We start from the raw sequence: 15,896 nt of genomic DNA, 5'->3' as shown, positions 1-15,896 counted from the left end.
GCGGAGGGTGGAGCCGGACTCCCCCCGGGGGCCTAAATACAGGTCCGGGACTGGGGGAGGGGAGGAGGTGTGGGCAGTGTTTCTCGGGCAAAGGCATGTCCTGACCGGTGCTCGTCTCCACGTGGACCCGCCTTGTGCGTGCTCCTTCCTGCAGGGGTTGCCAGGGAATAGCCGCCTGTGTCTGCGCTCTGGCGCGGGGAGGGAGGAAGCCTGTGAACCAGGCCCAGGAGACAGAGGCCCGGAGGCTGGGCCTGCCCACCGCCAGCGCCCAGGCGCCCAGCGGTGCCAGGAAGATGTGCTGTAACCAGATAGCGCTGTCCCCGTTCGGTGGGGGTTCTGTTACGTTGCCTGCCTTTTGCACTGTATCTTCAGGGAGCACGTCCTGGGCTGTTGGGGAGCCGTGTAAACACTGTCTCCAGGAGGGCCGGGCCTTGCCGCCGGGATGCGGGCCAGCACGGCAGCGGGGTTAGGGGCTGGCGCCGTGGGCTGCTGCTTTGCCCGGAACCCAGCGTGTCTGTGCCCCGTGCTTCTCTCTTCCTGCGGCCTCGGCGGTGGAGGGTGTTGGGAGAGGCTTGGGAGGTCTGCGCCGCCTGTGAGGGCATTTTCTCAGCTACCTTGAGCCCTTGTTGGCATGTGGGTGTCAGAAATAGGGGCCACAGCGTTCAAATAACAGACTGGGGTTCCCGGGCTGCGTCCCCAAACAGACTGGGACCCAGTTCCTCAACAGTCGGTCAGTGGCCCCAGAGCCCTGGCCTTGGGGAACAGCGTTGATAAACAGTTTGTCCCAGCGTTGCACACACAGGCACTGGGCGGCGGGCAGGACGCTGCCCTTCGACACTGTCTCGTGTTACCGTGTACCTCCAGCTCCCGGAAAGGGTCTGTACCCCTTTCTTCCCGTCACAGTAAAGCCGCAGTGTTTCTCACATCAAAAAAGGGTTTTTGTGTGGCTTGGCCAGTGTGGCTCAGTGGTTGAGCGTTGACCTATGAAGCAGGAGGTCGCGGTTTGATTCTGGTCAGGGCATATGCCCGGGTTGCAGGCTCCCTTCCTCTCAGATAACAAAAAAAAAAACACGTTTTTTTTTTTTAAAGAACAGCCTCTGGTTTTGCTACATAGTGGCCGAAGTTAGTCCTTGACCTCTGCCACAGTCTCAAATGAGACAGCCCAGGTGGCTGTGCTGTGGTTGTTTTCCGTCCAGGGTAGGAAGGGCTCTGGAATTCAGTGGATTCGTCACCAAGGAGGCACCTCGGGGCCAGATTTTCGTGTTGGTGAGGCATCGGCCACAGACGGGCCGTTCTCGGGGCGCCTCGTGTTCTAGAACTGCAGGAGACTTGGGCCTTTTTATCCTGCCAGCCTGCCTGTTCACATTTAATCTGTTCTTAGCCGCGCGCAATGGATTAACATTTCATCGGGGTGGATTAAGATTGGACCGACATTAAAGCGTCTTTTCCTCCTTTCCTTCTGTCACTTTTAGGGGATCAGAGGCAGGGGTGGGGGCAGGCCCCTTTGGGAGGGGGGGTGCTCACCCAGAAAGCACCCTGGGGAGCCGAGGGAGGTGAGCGGGGCCTCAGTGTGGAAGTAATCCCCACTGCAGGTCGGAGGCCTGCGAGCCGGCGGCTTCCGCAGTCGGGATGTCGCATGGAACAAAAGCTTAGGGTTTTATTTAGCTCCTAATCCGCTCCGAGCAGCAGGGCCCTGTGCGCACGGGCGGGGCTGCAGACCGAGAGACCTGCCCCCTCCCTCAGGGAGGCAGGCTGCCTGTCCTCTCGGGTTCCGAGGATTAATAATTCAGGCTGTCCTTGGCAATGGGACACCGGCCGTGGGCGCTCCTGCCAGCTCCAGGGGCTCGGACACAGCCAGTCGGGCTTGATGTGTGTCGCTGAAGATTTGTGCCGAGACCCCCGTGCCGGGCCGCCGTCCGCCCATGCCGGTGCCCAGCAGGCCTGTCGGGGTCGGGCGGTCGCAGAGCTGGGATGCCGCCGGCTGGTGCGAGAGCCCCTGGGAGGTGGCCGAGGCCCCGGGCCGGAGCTGCTCGCTGACGGACGGGGGCAGAGAGGGGTCCTGGTATGAGGCCGCGCCCGACCTCTGCCGCGAGGCCTTCTACAGCGCGGTGGCCGGCAGGAAGAGCTCCGTGCCCGACTTCACCTTCTACGACAGCAGGCAGGCGGTGATGTCCGCGCGCGGCGCCCTGCTGCCCCGGGACTACTACGGCGACCCGCCCGGAGCCGCTCAGGGGCCTCGGGAGCTGCGCCACCACCGGGAGCCCGGGGTTGGCCGCTCCCTGCCCGGCTACGGTGTGCTTGGCAGCAGGGTGACATGGGAGCACGTGCACGGCCGGGGCCCGGCCCCGCAGGACGCAGCTCCCCTGTACCGGGACCCCGCAGGTAAAATGACGGCACTGGGGCAGCGGGCGCAGAGCAGGGCCCCCTCGCCCACGCGCTACGCTGGGGAGCTGGCCCACGGCAGGTATGGGGCAGAGGCGCCCACCTACTCGGCCGGCCAGGGCTACGATGACATCGGCGAGAGGCCTGTGGACCCGGCCCCCTCCAGGCAGGCGGCCCCCACGTGCCTGGTCGTGGACCCCACTGGGGCCGCTGCCTCTGAAGGGGGGCCGGGGGCGGCCCCAGGCGCCCTAAGTCGAGGCTACGGACAGGAGAGCATCTCCTCCAAGCTGGCTTACGAGAGCGGTGAGGCCGACCTGACCTTCCAGGGGCCCGCGGGCAGGAGGAGCGCGCCGCCCGAGTTCCTGGCGCTGCTGCGGGCCGAGGGGGTGGCCGAGACCACGCTGGGGGCGCTGCTTCAGCAGGGCTTCGACTGCCCGGCCGTGCTGGCCACGCTGGAGGAGGCCGACATCAAGTGCGTCGCCCCCAACCTGGGCCAGGCCCGCGTCCTGAGCCGCCTGGCCAGCAACTGCCGGACCGAGATGCAGCTGCGGAGGCAGGGTCCAGGGGGCCCCGCGCCCCGCACACGCTCCAGCAGCTTCAGCCACCGCAGCGAGCTCCACGGGGACCTGTCTTCCCTGGGCGCTGCGGGCCTGCAGTCCCAGCCGGTGGGTCCCCTGCAGGCGGCACCCCCCCGCGGAGACCCAGCTCGCCGCCCCTCCAGCGCACCCTCCCAGCACCTCCTGGAGACGGCTACCTATTCTGCTGGGGTGGGTGCCCACACCCCCCACTTCCCCTCCAACTCTGGGTACAGCTCCCCCACCCCCTGCGCCCTGACAGCGCGGCTGGGCCCCACGTACCCCCCACAGGCAGGGGTGGCCTTGACGAACCCAGGCCCCAGGACAGCCTACTCCACGGCGTACACGGTGCCCATGGAACTGCTGAAGCGGGAACGGAGCCTGCACGCGGCGCCCCTGCCCAGCCCCCACAGCAGCGCCCAGCTCCTGCGGAAGCCCTTGGTCCCCGGGGAGCCATCCACCCTGTCGCCAGCCAGTCCAAGCCTCCACATGCCTCACTCGCCCTACCAGAAAGTGGCCCGGCGGACAGGGGCCCCCATCATCGTGTCCACCATGCTTGCTCCAGAACCAAGTAATGCACCCCTCCTTCTTCCCCACCCTCCCTCCTAGGGACCCGCAGGGGACAGGAGGGCAGAGGTCGACAGTGGGTCGTGGCATTCTTTGCTCTCAGGCTAAGCTCGAGAGACCACACGCACCACATGCTCTCACGCAGACAGACACCACACACACCCATAAGGTACCGCGGCCAGCGCCCGGCCTGGCAGATGGACCTGGGGGCGCACGGGGCGCGCACTGCCTTCGCTCTCTGTAGTCGAGCTCAAGTTGATGTGTGGGTTTTCCTTTCTGGTGCTGAAACATGGCCGTGTGTCTGGGAGAAACTCAGAAATCACTCGGAACAGACAGACCGCAGCTGCCAGTTCTTATGGGGGGCTCTGCAGAAGGCGGGGTGCTGTCCAGCACCCCATAGACCGTGTCGCTCACTGGCCAGGGCTTGCGCCACCGTGGGAAACACACCTCAGAGGCCTGCCCCGGTCGGGCAGGGAACCAAGCAAGGGGTGCAGCCCGCAGTTCCCCGTTTGAGAAGCGCGAGAGGCTGGCGCTGGAGGTGCCAGGGGCTCTGCTTCCGGGGGGCAGGGGGCTGTTTCCCAGTCGGGAACAGGACCCCAGTGGTTCTCTTCTCACCCAGACAGGAGCCTGCGGTGTTTCGGGGGCATTGTGGGTAAGCTTCCGGGGGGTGCCAGAGTTTTTATTTTGACTCTTGGATCGTTACCGACAGTGTCAGCTGTAAATTTGTTTTCCTCTCTTGCCTCCCCAACATAATTTTAAAAAACGGAATCCAGTTTAAGTGAGTTTATTTCTTCAGAATAACTGTTAGGAGGTGAAGACAGCGGCATGAAAATGGGCCTTAGACAGCGGTGGGTCCCGGGAGCCTTCTCGGTGGCGTGTTGGCCACTGACGGGCTGAATCGCCCGCCGGGCCAGGCTGGAGTTTCCTGTGTCTCTGCAGATCCTGGTGTTGGTCTCACGTATGGATTTTTTTTTTAAGTCTGAACAGACAGTTTACTTGCCTTCTGTTAAAAAAAAAAAAAGAAAATCCTCGTGTGGCCGGAGGAAAGTCAGATAATTTTCCAAGGGCCCGCTTCCTCCCTCCGGTCACACATTCTTTCTTTACAACCAACTGATTTGCATGGCGATGACATTTGTTGCTCCAGTAATTTCATCTGATAATGGCTGGGCTTGCAAAGCGGATCTGAAAACATATTCCTTAATTATGTGTTGCTAAGCAACGGGAGGGTTTGGTCATAATCACAGAAAGATTATCTCCTCCTTGAAGTCCTGGAAAGGGTTTGCTGCAGGAGGACCTGCCTCGCTGCCTGCTTTTCTCCTTCGCCTGTTAATTTCCTCTGCCTTCTGACACCGCTCCCTGGTCGGGGGGCGGTGGGGGGGCCTCTTCATATGAGTTGTTTGTGTGATGGTTAGTGCTCTGTTTGCGGACCAAGGGATATTGATTGTTTCTCCTGCCTGGCAGCAGGCCAAGGGAGTCGGAAGCGGCCAGGAAATAAATTTCTCTGTCAAATGGCCGGTCCCAGAGCCCTGGCCGCCAGCCTTCCCCGCCGCATGTCAGCATGACCCTCCCTGAAATCTGCGCGGGGGGGGGGGGGGCGGAGCTTGGCCCCCCCCCGGAGCTGACCTGCGCACCAGGCATTTTGCAGGTGTAGGATCAGCAGCCAGGTTGGGGTTGGTTGGAATCTGTCGCGCTCCTGAAGGGCAGCACCCAGGCCTCAGGGCCAGACACCGGACCTCACGAGGCAGCCCCACCTCGCTCAGGCCAGCTGAGCGGGACGGAGGCCCTGAGCAGACGGGAGGCGGTGATCCTTAAATCTGGACGTGGCTGCCTCGGCCATTGGTGTCACAGCCAATGAGTAATGAGTAATGCTTCATCTCAGTCTCCGACTGACTCCCCTTTCCCTTCTCATCTGGAGGAGGGGGTGCTGGCGTACCGCCTGGTTGTAGTCCTTCACGGTTTGGATGTTTTCACGTGTGTGTTTGCCCTGAACTCGCTTCATCCTGGTTGGCTTTCTCGGGAGAAATGACAGGCTCCTGTTTGCTAGTCCAGGACCGGGGGGCGAGGGGGCCGGAGGAGGGGGCCATGTGAGTGACAGCTGGGCGGCTGCTGTCCTCACACACTGACCTGGTGACTGGCATAGCACAGAACCTTCCAGCCGCGGCTGTCACCAGCGATGCCCCGCCCCTGAGTCACGTGGTGTGGACCCGGGCTGAGGGTTTGCAGGCGCCCGGCCTCGCTGTGACTAGGTGGCAGGCGCAGCGTGTAAACAGCAGTGCTGCAGCCATTTTCATATTTTTGCCCCAAAACACAGCAGAGCACAGGCTGCCAGGGGCCCATTCTCTCAGCCTCTCCTTCCCTCCCCGCTGCTTCTCTGGGGGCCACTGGCTTCATGGGGTGCAGCTTGGACCCCCATCCAGTCACAGGGGGATGCACCTGAGGAGGGCGTCTGTCTCCGTTACTTCGGGGTGTGGGCGCAGAGCATGGCTTGGGACCAGCCCCGTGGGGGGTAGGCACCGCTGTTTGGCCCCTTGCAGGGTGACATTAACCTCCAGGTCAGGCCAGGCCAGCCCCTGGAACCGGAGGGACTCACCTCGCTCTGCCAAAGCGTCCCGTCCACATTGCACCCTGGGGTGGGGGGGGGGCGGGGCGGGGGCTGTGTTTCTGCGGCACCAGCAGCCCAGCCTTTCCAAGTAAAACACGGAAACACATGGGTCCCGCATCAGGGAAATCATAGGCTCCGCTTGCTTCTGTGGCCACTGAGCCCTGGCCTCGGACACGGCTCTGGTTCTGTCCTCAGGGGCCTCCCTGGGCTCCTCCTGCGCCTGGCTCCGCAGCCGAGGCCTGGGGGTGGCCGCCCGGCCCCCCGGATCCTGCCCCGGTGGGAGCTCACACGGATCGGTTTCCCCAGCGGCCACGGCGGCCTCCCGTTTCCCAGGCAGCATGATCATCTCCCACCATCGGGCCTGGAAGAAATTGCCTGGTTTCCTCCATCCAGACTGACCTCACAGCTGACCTTGGCTTTGCCCTTTGTTCTGGGCTGGTTTCAGGGGGCTGGCTTTGGGAAGGGGGGCAGCCCAATGGCGGGCCACACCCCGATGTGGTGCCTTTGACAGCTAGCCTTCTAACGCGGCAGACAGTTTTTCAGAGAAAAGCTTCCGTACTGACAGGAGACTTCCAAGTCCCCACGACCACGGGGCAGGAGTTCTAAAGCTGCCGGAGGGACCCGTCCTGCGGGCGGGGAGCTCCCGTGGAAGGGCCTCTGCCTGGAGAGGTGAGCGCTCCCCTCCAGCCGCGAGCTCCCAGCGGGCTCGGCCCTCCAGCGGCCCCGGGGCTGTGCTGCCAGGTGCCCCGGAGGAGCAGAGGGTGGGATGGGTCTGCTGTCTCCTGGAGCCGATGTTGGCCTGCGCTGCGGGACTGAGATTCTAAGTCAGAGCGGAGAGAACAGGGAGGGGAGGGGACGTTAGCAGCTGTGTGCCTGGGACGGTCCGCTCCTTGGCTGCCAGCCTGTCCCGGGGCCTGGGGAGCCCCTCTCCTTCTTGGTTTCAGGGCCTCACGAGAAAGTCCCAAAAAGCATTGAACTTCGCCGTCCTCGGTGGCCGCGTGGCGGAGTGTGTTTCTGGCACGGGGCCCAGGCGGCCTCCGGGAGGAGGGCTTCCTGTGCACGCCTCGGGGCGCCGGCCTTGGTCCCCCTGGTTCCGGGGACGCCCCTGTGACTGAGACGCAGCCCAGGAGGGCTCCGCGCGGGTGGGCAGGCCTGGGCTCAGGGTGGCGGCCGCCCCTGCCGGCTGCTGCTGCTTCCTGTGCTTTGGAAGGAAAGGGGGTGTCCTCCTCGGAAGAGTGGGGGTGCCCTCAGTCTGTTAGGGGCTCTTCCCTGGCCCTGCTAAACCCAAAAAGTTCACCCCCAATTCTCCTAGATCGAGCCAAAGCCCTGGCTGGGTGTAAGGACCCTCCAAACGCTCTCTTTGGGGGTCAGGGTAGGCGAGGCTGTGGTGTGGCGTTGGTGGGTTGACTGTGAGTCCTGGGGTTCCTTGTGAAGTCCCATCAGCCCCCAGGAGCCGGGAACACTTGGCTGGCAGTGGGCAAGTGGTGCCTGCCCCACCACCCACTCTGGCATCATTCTTTCTCGTCTTTTCATTTTTCTCAAACATCCCCTGTGTTGTTGCCATGGCACGTTTTTAGAATTTGAGAAAAAACACAAAAGAAACCCCCAGCAGCCAGTACTGGGGTCCCCACGAGGGGGCAGGGCTGGAGCAGAGCACGTGACACAGCGTCGGGGTCCAACCCAAGTGCCCGGCCCTGGTGCGAGGCTCAGATTTGGGGGGACTCTGCTCCATCCTGTGGCCCTGCAGCGGCTCTGTGTCGTGGCAAAGCGCAGCTCGGAGGGAAGCGGCAAATCCCCAGGCTCCTCGCCACACGGGGCTGGAGGAGCTGCCTGGAGGAAGGGCCGAGGTGTCGCGGAGCCCGGGGTGCGCTCTGCAGTGTTCCACCTGCGCCCTTCGGTAAAAGGAGGTGCCCAGGGTATGGGGCCCAGCCTGCAGGGCAGCTGGGGTGGCCCAGCCGTGCTCAGTAGCAACATGCCGGTCACCCATCCCTCAGGGACTGTCCCTGACCTCACCTGGACAGGAAGCCAGTGGGACCCACACCTGGGACCAGTGCTCCCCGGCCAGGTCCCGCCCTCCCCGCCCCTGGGAGGCCTGGCTTTGGGGAGCAACGTTTTACCAAAACCAGACGCGGAGCCTTGCGTCCTGGCTGCGCGCTCGTTCCTGTGGTCCGTCCCGCCCGTCCTTCTCGCTGGGTCTGAGTGGGTGCTGCTCAGCCGGCCCTGCTGGGAGCAAAGGGCCTCGGAGGCTCCCTTGGGACTGAGGGTGGTGAGAAGCCAGACCGTCCCCACCAGGAGCCACTGGGAGGCCCGCCCGGCAGAAGGGGCCCAGGACACCCGGGGGCCAGTGTGAGTGCAAGGAGGATCGAGCAGCGATGACCGGCTCCTGGCTCTGCTGGAAGTTGTGCTGGAAAAGGAGACGTCTCTGTCCCTTTGCTGGCTCCAGGTCCCCGCGTGGGCCTGGACGGCGAGGCCGGGGGCGGGGACAGTTTCCCGGGCTTGCTCCGGGGAACCAGTTAAAGGGCCGCAGGCGTTCGTGTTCCTGGAGGCGCGGAAGTCCTGCGTTTTGCTGAACTGGGTAAGTGGTTCCCACAAGTCTAGGCTTCAGCTCCGTCCACCTGTTACCGGAGACCCTTGTTTCATTTAAGAAGCAATCTACCTACCAGGGCCTTCCTCTCGGTGGCCAGCTCCCGACCCAGCCCCCAGCTGACGGCAGCGAATGCAAAATCAGCTGAGGGGGCTTCACCCACCCGGTGGGTCTCCCCAGCAGCCTGTCCCCTGGGCGCTCAGGTCCGGCGAGGCCAGCTCCCCGAAGGCTCGATGGGCGTGGACAGTGCAGGGGTGTGTTCCCAGCCCGGAGAGACCTGACCTGGGAGCCAGGCTGCATGCAAGTCGCTGTGGAGCCCAGGGGACGAGGGCGGTGCAGGCGCGACTCCGTGGCGGGTGGACCAGCGTCCCCGGAGGAGGTGTGGGCAGTGCCTGGTGCAAGGCCTTGGCAAGACGGGGCACCTGGCTCCTGTCCACCCCCCACCAGTCCCAGCCCGGCCGTCCTGCTGGCCGTTCTGCTGTGGAAGGGAGCCGTCAGCTTGACTGGAGGGCCCCCGGGGCCCTCTGACGCTCGTCAGCAGGTGTCACTGGCCCTGGGGGTGTCTACGCCGGTGCCCCGTGGTGCAGCGCGTGGCCACCCGGAGCTCCGCCTCCCTGGCCGTGAAACGGGGTGAGAGCGACACTGGGGTTCTCGTTAGGCCTGGCACTGAGGGTGGAGCGGTGTCTGGGAATTGGTAGCCTCGCTTTTTATTACAAACCTCACTTTGGTGGCTCATTAAGCATGTGCCGTGGCATTCCCCCCAAATCCCCGACGACAGAGAAAGCGGGCACCCCACCCTGCGGTCCAGCCCTGAGCTGCTGCCTCGCTTGCCGTTGTCGTGTGTACAGACCCGGATGCACGAGGCGTGGGTTACCCTGTGCCCTAACCGTCGTCCGCGGTCAGAGCGCTGAGCGTGCCGGGACCAGGCGAGGTAGAGCCGTTTGCAGCCTCGCCTCCCGGTGCTGGGGGTGTTCTGGGCCCTCGGCCTCCGGCTGCTGCACATCTGCGGAGCCGTGTTCGACCCCAGGGTCAGGTGGAGGGACCCTCCTGGGCCTGGGGAGCATGCACGCCCCTTTCCTCAGAGCAGCAGACCCGGGCAGTGGCCCAGCTTCCTCTTAGCCACTCAGTGCTGGGTCCTCAGCAGCCTCCACTGGGCTCCCCGACCTCGCGCAGGACACGTGATTCTCCCCACCCAGCTGTGCCCCCCGCCCCCCCCCCCACCCCCCAGCCCTCAGAGCAGCGCACCCTCAGCCGCGTGTCTCCACTGCAGCTCCGTCCAGGTCTCAGGCTGGGGCCGAGGTCGGGACGCCTGGCCTCATGGCCCAGCCCCGCTGCCTTCTGCTTGCCCGGCCTGGGTGAGGGCACTGGCCGAGTTCACCAGAGAGAGGGGATCCAAGGCGGGGAGGGAGGTGATTGCTAGGCAACCTGGCGTTTGTTTCCCGGGTAACGAGATGCATGCCCTGATGCTGTGGATGGACATCTCGTGGTGACAGCCCCCCAGCCTCTCGGATGCCTGCCTGGTGCCCGCCGACCTTTCCCGGTGGTAGCTTTTTAACTAACAACTTGGATTTCTTATTGTGACCATGAACTCCGCAAACCTTGTCCCATCCACCCTCCTTCCTGTGGGACTCAAGTCCGGGTGCTCACCCTGTGGGAGGGATACCCTGGGGCAAGTGAGCTCGTCTCCCCGAGGCCCAGGACTGCCTGTCCCGGGGGAACGGCCCTGGGCAGCGTGTGTGTTGTGTGTTGGGGGGTGGGGGCGGGGGACGGGGACCGCTGGCTCACCATTTCCTCGGCAGACGTGGGAGCTAGTGGCCGGGCAGGCCCTGAGGGGGCAGCGGTGCCCCTTTTAGCTCCGCCCTCCAGCGCGGTCCTGCCCCCCTGCCCGTCCCCTCTGCCCGTCCCCTCTGCCCGCCCCTCACCGGCTGAAGGGCGTGGTGTTGAGGGAGGTGAGAAGGTGGTTCCACGTGAACTGGAGGGCGGCCCCCTCTTCCCTCCCGGCAGGGCTGGGGTCTAAGGGCCTGTCCCCAGACAGCACCCGGGTCTTCGGGGGGAACCCTGCCCGTTTACATGCACACCGGGGCCTCTCGTGGGACGGGCCAGCTGAGGGGGTCGAGGCGGTGGGGCACCCCCGTCCTGCCCAGTGCAGGGATGTGGGGGCCCACTTCACTTGGGCGTCTGCTTTGGGCGTCCGGGTCCTGGGGAGGCAGTTGTTCACCTGCTGCTCCCGGGCTGGGAGGGACCGTGACCGCTTGAGAGCCCGGCCCAGGGTGGACAAGAGCCGCCAGAGGTGCCTGTGCCCGGCCCCTCCCCCCGCCCCTTCCTCGGAGGCCAGGACAAAGGCCTCTGCTCGGTTCAGCCACTGTCCACAGGCCGCCGCTGTGCCTGGGGCTCTGTGCAGGGCAGAGGCCCCGGTGCCTGACCGTGCGGCGCCTCGGCGCTCAGCTTCTTAGTGTGCGGTGATGAGCCCGGGTGGGTGTGAGGCGGGGGCCACGGAGGGGTGTGTGGCCTTGACCAGATTCCTTGGCCTGAGTTCCACGAGGCGATGGCGTTAGCTCCACGTGGCTCCTGCCAGCTCCGTGAGAGGTTGTCACAGGCACAGGGCCCAGCCTGGACCCACCCCGAGGGCCCAGCAGGGAGCATCCTACCTTCTCCGGTCCAAGGTGCGAGGCAGACCCTCGCCCGGACTCCTCGGCTGTCCCAGCCCCGCCCCATTGGCTGTGCAGCGGCCCGCAGGTGGAGGACGGGGTGGGCGAGGGCCCACAGGGAGCAGGCGGTGGAGGCGCCGGACACTCATTACGTTGCCCTTGGGGTGCGGGACGGCCCCTCCGCCTGCCCACCCAGCGCTGCCGCTCCTCGCAGGTATCCGCCCCCAGATCATGAACGGCCCCCTGCACCCCCGGCCCCTGGTGGCGCTGCTGGACGGCCGCGACTGCACCGTGGAGATGCCCATCCTCAAGGACCTGGCCACCGTGGCCTTCTGTGACGCGCAGTCCACGCAGGAGATCCACGAGAAGGTGGGTCCCCGTCCACCCGCAGGGCTCCCTGGCTGGTCCCTCTCACCGCCCCCCTCCCCTCCCCTCCCCCTCCACCCCCGTGTGGTCAGTCGCCAGCAGGCCCCTGGTCGGGGGAGCTGTCCCAGACTTTGTGCTCGCCTGCTGGGCGCCGGGGACAATGGGCCTGCAGCTCTGTCCCCCGCAGGTGCTGAACGAAGCCGTGGGCGCCATGATGTACCACACCATCACCCTCACCCGGGAGGACCTGGAGAAGTTCAAGGCCCTGAGGGTGATCGTGCGGATAGGGAGCGGCTACGACAATGTCGACATCAAGGCGGCTGGCGAGCTGGGTGAGTGCGCGCCGAGGGCTGGGTCAGCGCTGAGCCCAGGGCAGCAGCTCGGGCCGCGGGGGGGCTGCCAGCGGAAAGTCCTGCAGGTGCAGAGGTGCGCACTGTGGGCACCCCTGCCTCCCGGCAGCTGCCGTGTGGGGTCTTGGGGTCTGGGCCTTCCCAGCGGAGGGCAAGGCGCTGAAGGAGCAGCCTGGCTGCTGGGGGGCTCTGGGTGCTGAGCCCTGTGGTCTTCGGAGGCCCTGGAGGTGCGCCACGCCCCCACAGGGGAAGTCCCGTCTGCAGAGGGTGACGAGAACGGGCGCTTCTGGAGGAAGATGTGTGGCCATCGGGGCGGTCCTGTGATGCCAGCAGTGCCCTGGGTCTTGGCCTCTGCTCCCTGCAGGCGCTGGGCCCAAGGAGCTCGATCTAAGCCCCTGGCCACGGCCCATCGCCCCCACAGCAGCGGGGCCCTGCCTTCGCATCCGGCCCGCTCCGCGCTCGGTCCCTTCTGAGGGCACCACGATGCGGGCCTGTCAGCCCAGGTCTCGTGACCTCTGTCCTGAGTGCTCACTGGGGCCTGCGCGCTGAGGTGGAAAAAGTGGTCCACTGTCCTGCCCCTTGCAGCCATGGCACTGCCCCCAACCCTCCGCTTGAGAAGACTGGCCCACAGCCCTGGGGGTCCTGCTTGTGGTCCCCAAGGTGGCACTGAGGGGGCCCTGGGAGCAAGGCCTCCATGCTGCCCGCGCAGCTGTGCCCTCAGAAGCTGCTTCACTGGCCTCGGCGCCCCCCACCCCGGCCCCGCCTGTCTCCCGCCTCTGACGTGGGCAGCGGGGGGGCTCACCCCAGGCCCTGCCTCCTCCTCTCCAGGGATCGCCGTGTGCAACATCCCGTCGGCGGCCGTGGAGGAGACGGCCGACTCCACCCTCTGCCACATCCTCAACCTGTACCGACGGAACACGTGGCTGTACCAGGCGCTGCGGGAAGGCACGCGGGTGCAGAGCGTGGAGCAGATCCGGGAGGTCGCCTCGGGGGCAGCCCGCATCCGCGGGGAGACACTGGGCCTCATCGGCTTTGGTACGTGCAGCTGCCCTTCCCTGGGGGGTGAGGGTCCCTGCGGTCCCCTGACTGGAGTTTGCTGTCTGCCGGGGGAGGGGGTTGCGGGGGAGGGGGCATTTTCGGGGGCTGGGCAGCAGGAACGTCCTGCCTGCCAGTTGCCCTGTGGGCAGAGGTGCTCTGTGGGGCTCGAATAGGGTCTGCTGGCTGAGCGGAGCCCGGAGCCGGGAGGCCTCAGTGCCAGGCGCAGTGACAGCGGGTGTCCCTGAAGATGAGTCAGAAGGTGGTCAGGTCACCAGCTTGGAGAGCTCTTGCCAGAATCAGCCGTTGTCCAGGGTGACACGGCTGCTGGCCAGGGAGGGCTTGGCTGCTGGCCACACAGCTCAAGTAGGGCCCCCACGTAGCATTTGGGAGGGGCTCCGTGACCTTGAGGGGTTACTGGACCTCTGCCTGGTCCCTGGTCTGTAAGCTGGGAAGGGAGTGATGCCAGCTGCTGCCTCTCGGGACTGGGAGAGGGCGTGACGCACGCGGGCGGGTGAGTGCTGGCCTGGCTGTCAGAAGGTTCCCAGCGGCACGCAGTTTCCTGGGACTGGGGGTCAGGGCCTCGGGGTGGCCGAGGGGACAGCTGCGTGGGGTAGGAGGAGCTACACGCCTTTCCAGCTCTGGGTCGGGTGGTCACTCAGAGTGGACAGGCCACCTGGCCTGGGAGGCAGCATGGAAGGCAGGTGTGCTGAGCCACAGCGCCCTCTGCTGGCGCGCCAGGCCCAGTGCTCTGCAAGGGGCTCTTAGGAGAGCTGGCTGGTTCTCGGCCTCGACGGGGCCTCAGTGAGCCCTGGCCGGCACCAAGTCCGTGCTGGCGCTCGCTGCCTTGGCCGCGCCCTTTGCCGTCCATTTTTTGAAAAGTCTTTCCGTACCTGGAGGCCAGCCCCGTGCTTTCGGGAGGGGCCAGACTCGCTCACCTGGACGCTCTCTCTCTGCGCAGGTCGCACGGGGCAGGCGGTCGCCGTTCGAGCCAAGGCCTTTGGCTTCAGCGTCATCTTCTACGACCCCTACTTGCAGGACGGGATCGAGCGGTCCCTGGGCGTGCAGAGGGTCTACACCCTGCAGGACCTGCTGTACCAGAGCGACTGCGTGTCCCTGCACTGCAACCTCAACGAGCACAACCACCACCTGGTCAACGACTTCACCATCAAGCAGGTGCGGGCGCCCTCGGCCGGCTCCTCAGCCAGAGGGACGGCCTGGGCCACGGACCCAGTGAGCAGGGAAGTCCCCGAGACGCAGCAGTGAGGAGCCCCGTGAGGCCCCGTGGGGTGGGGCCTGCCTCCAACACGACACAGAGCCAGGCTTCCCGCTTGAGTCCCTCGCAGGATCAGCAGAAGCTGACACAGACTCCACACCCGGCCTCCTGCTGCCCCCGCCTCCCGCTAACGCTCTTCCTTCCTCCCTCCCAGATGAGGCAAGGGGCCTTCCTGGTGAACGCGGCCCGCGGCGGGCTGGTGGACGAGAAGGCCTTAGCCCAGGCCCTCAAGGAAGGGAGGATACGAGGAGCAGCCCTCGACGTGCACGAGTCGGAGCCTTTCAGGTGGGTCTGGGCGCCCGAGCTCGGAGTCCACCTGGCCCCACGCTTTGGGGCCCTTTCCCAGACAGACAGGCCCCGGTAGGAGAGCAGACACCCTGTCCAGGCCCCGTCTAGGGGCTGTAGTGCCTTCCCGCTAACAATAAAGGGGCCAGAAGGTCCCCACAGGGAATCAGCCAAGGACGAGGCAGAAAAATGGGTGGTTTGCTTGGTCTGCAGACACGGCGCACAGGCCGACCTCCGGACCTCACTGGCGTTTCTTTCTGTGCGTCCCCGGCTGCTCCCGGCCCTGGGGTCACAGCGCAGCCGCGCCAGCCTCCCTGCCCCGCCAGGGGTGAGCCGGCCCCGGGGGAGCGGCCAGCTCCTCAGGGCCGTGCTCTGCCTTCCTCCAGCTTTGCTCAGGGGCCCTTGAAAGATGCGCCGAATCTCATCTGCACGCCCCACACGGCCTGGTACAGTGAACAGGCCTCACTGGAGATGCGGGAGGCCGCCGCCACCGAGATCCGCCGCGCAATCACGGGTGAGCCCCCAGCCTGGCGCAGCGCCGCTCATCCCGTTATACGGCGGAGGGGTGGGGTCACGGGGCCAGGGGGTCCGCTGTGGGCAGACATCAGCTTTCGGGCTGGTGGAGTTTGAGTGTGGCTGGGCCGTTTGTGCACGTCCCCAACCAAGTCTCAGAGGAAACCGGTCCCCCTCGGGCCACCGTGGGCAGTGCACCCGGGCGGGGCCCTGCTCCTCTCTGTCCTGGCTGCCGGGGGCTGCAGCTGGGGCTCCCGAGGGTCCCTCCCCTGGAGTAAGATTGGCTGTCCGATCTGTCAGCACAAACCACGTGGGCTGTTCCCCGGAAGCCGCTACTGAGTCTAACGTTTAACCATCTCGTTCCAGGTCGCATCCCAGAAAGCTTACGGAACTGCGTGAACAAAGAATTCTTTGTTACAACGGCTCCTTGGTCAGTAATAGACCAGCAAGCAATTCATCCAGAGCTCAACGGTGCCACTTACAGGTGAGGCTGCGGGCGGCACGGGACACGGCAGCTCACCCAGTCCGGGCTGAGGGATCTCCTCCGGCCCCATTCCTCCCAGGCCTCCGGGTCCAGCCTAGAACCGAGTTCCTTTTCTAAAGGGGCAGGAGGAGTGGCCGCCCAGGGGCCCGAGCACGGGCGAGGAGTCCCCCCTTCATTCTGAAGCCCCTTCACAGCCAGGTCTCCAGGGAGACTGAGCCTGCTAGTGGTT

General features: G+C 65.5%; 1 protein-coding gene across 12 annotated transcripts in view; it reads left to right on the top strand.

Annotated features, from left to right (window-relative positions):
* Positions 1 to 15,896, top strand: part of CTBP2 (C-terminal binding protein 2) — a 104,813-nt gene that overhangs the window by 86,259 nt on the left and 2,658 nt on the right. For 11 of the 12 annotated variants that reach the window (XM_080688032.1, XM_080688037.1, XM_080688031.1 and 8 more), the window contains 7 exons: positions 11,573 to 11,727; positions 11,912 to 12,056; positions 12,903 to 13,109; positions 14,071 to 14,285; positions 14,540 to 14,670; positions 15,057 to 15,184; positions 15,550 to 15,667. In XM_080688032.1, coding sequence (XP_080544158.1) covers positions 11,573 to 11,727; positions 11,912 to 12,056; positions 12,903 to 13,109; positions 14,071 to 14,285; positions 14,540 to 14,670; positions 15,057 to 15,184; positions 15,550 to 15,667 — 1,099 coding nt within the window. Of the gene's footprint in view, positions 1 to 1,806; positions 3,529 to 11,572; positions 11,728 to 11,911; positions 12,057 to 12,902; positions 13,110 to 14,070; positions 14,286 to 14,539; positions 14,671 to 15,056; positions 15,185 to 15,549; positions 15,668 to 15,896 lie in introns of those variants that run through there. The other variant, XM_080688027.1, reaches the window with a different exon arrangement.

Source organism: Plecotus auritus, assembly GCF_963455305.1.
Source record: "Plecotus auritus genome assembly, chromosome: 9".
Lineage (NCBI taxonomy): Eukaryota > Metazoa > Chordata > Mammalia > Chiroptera > Vespertilionidae > Plecotus > Plecotus auritus.
The sequence above is the reverse complement of the archived record's forward strand: the minus strand, read 5'-3'. Positions and strand labels throughout refer to the sequence as shown.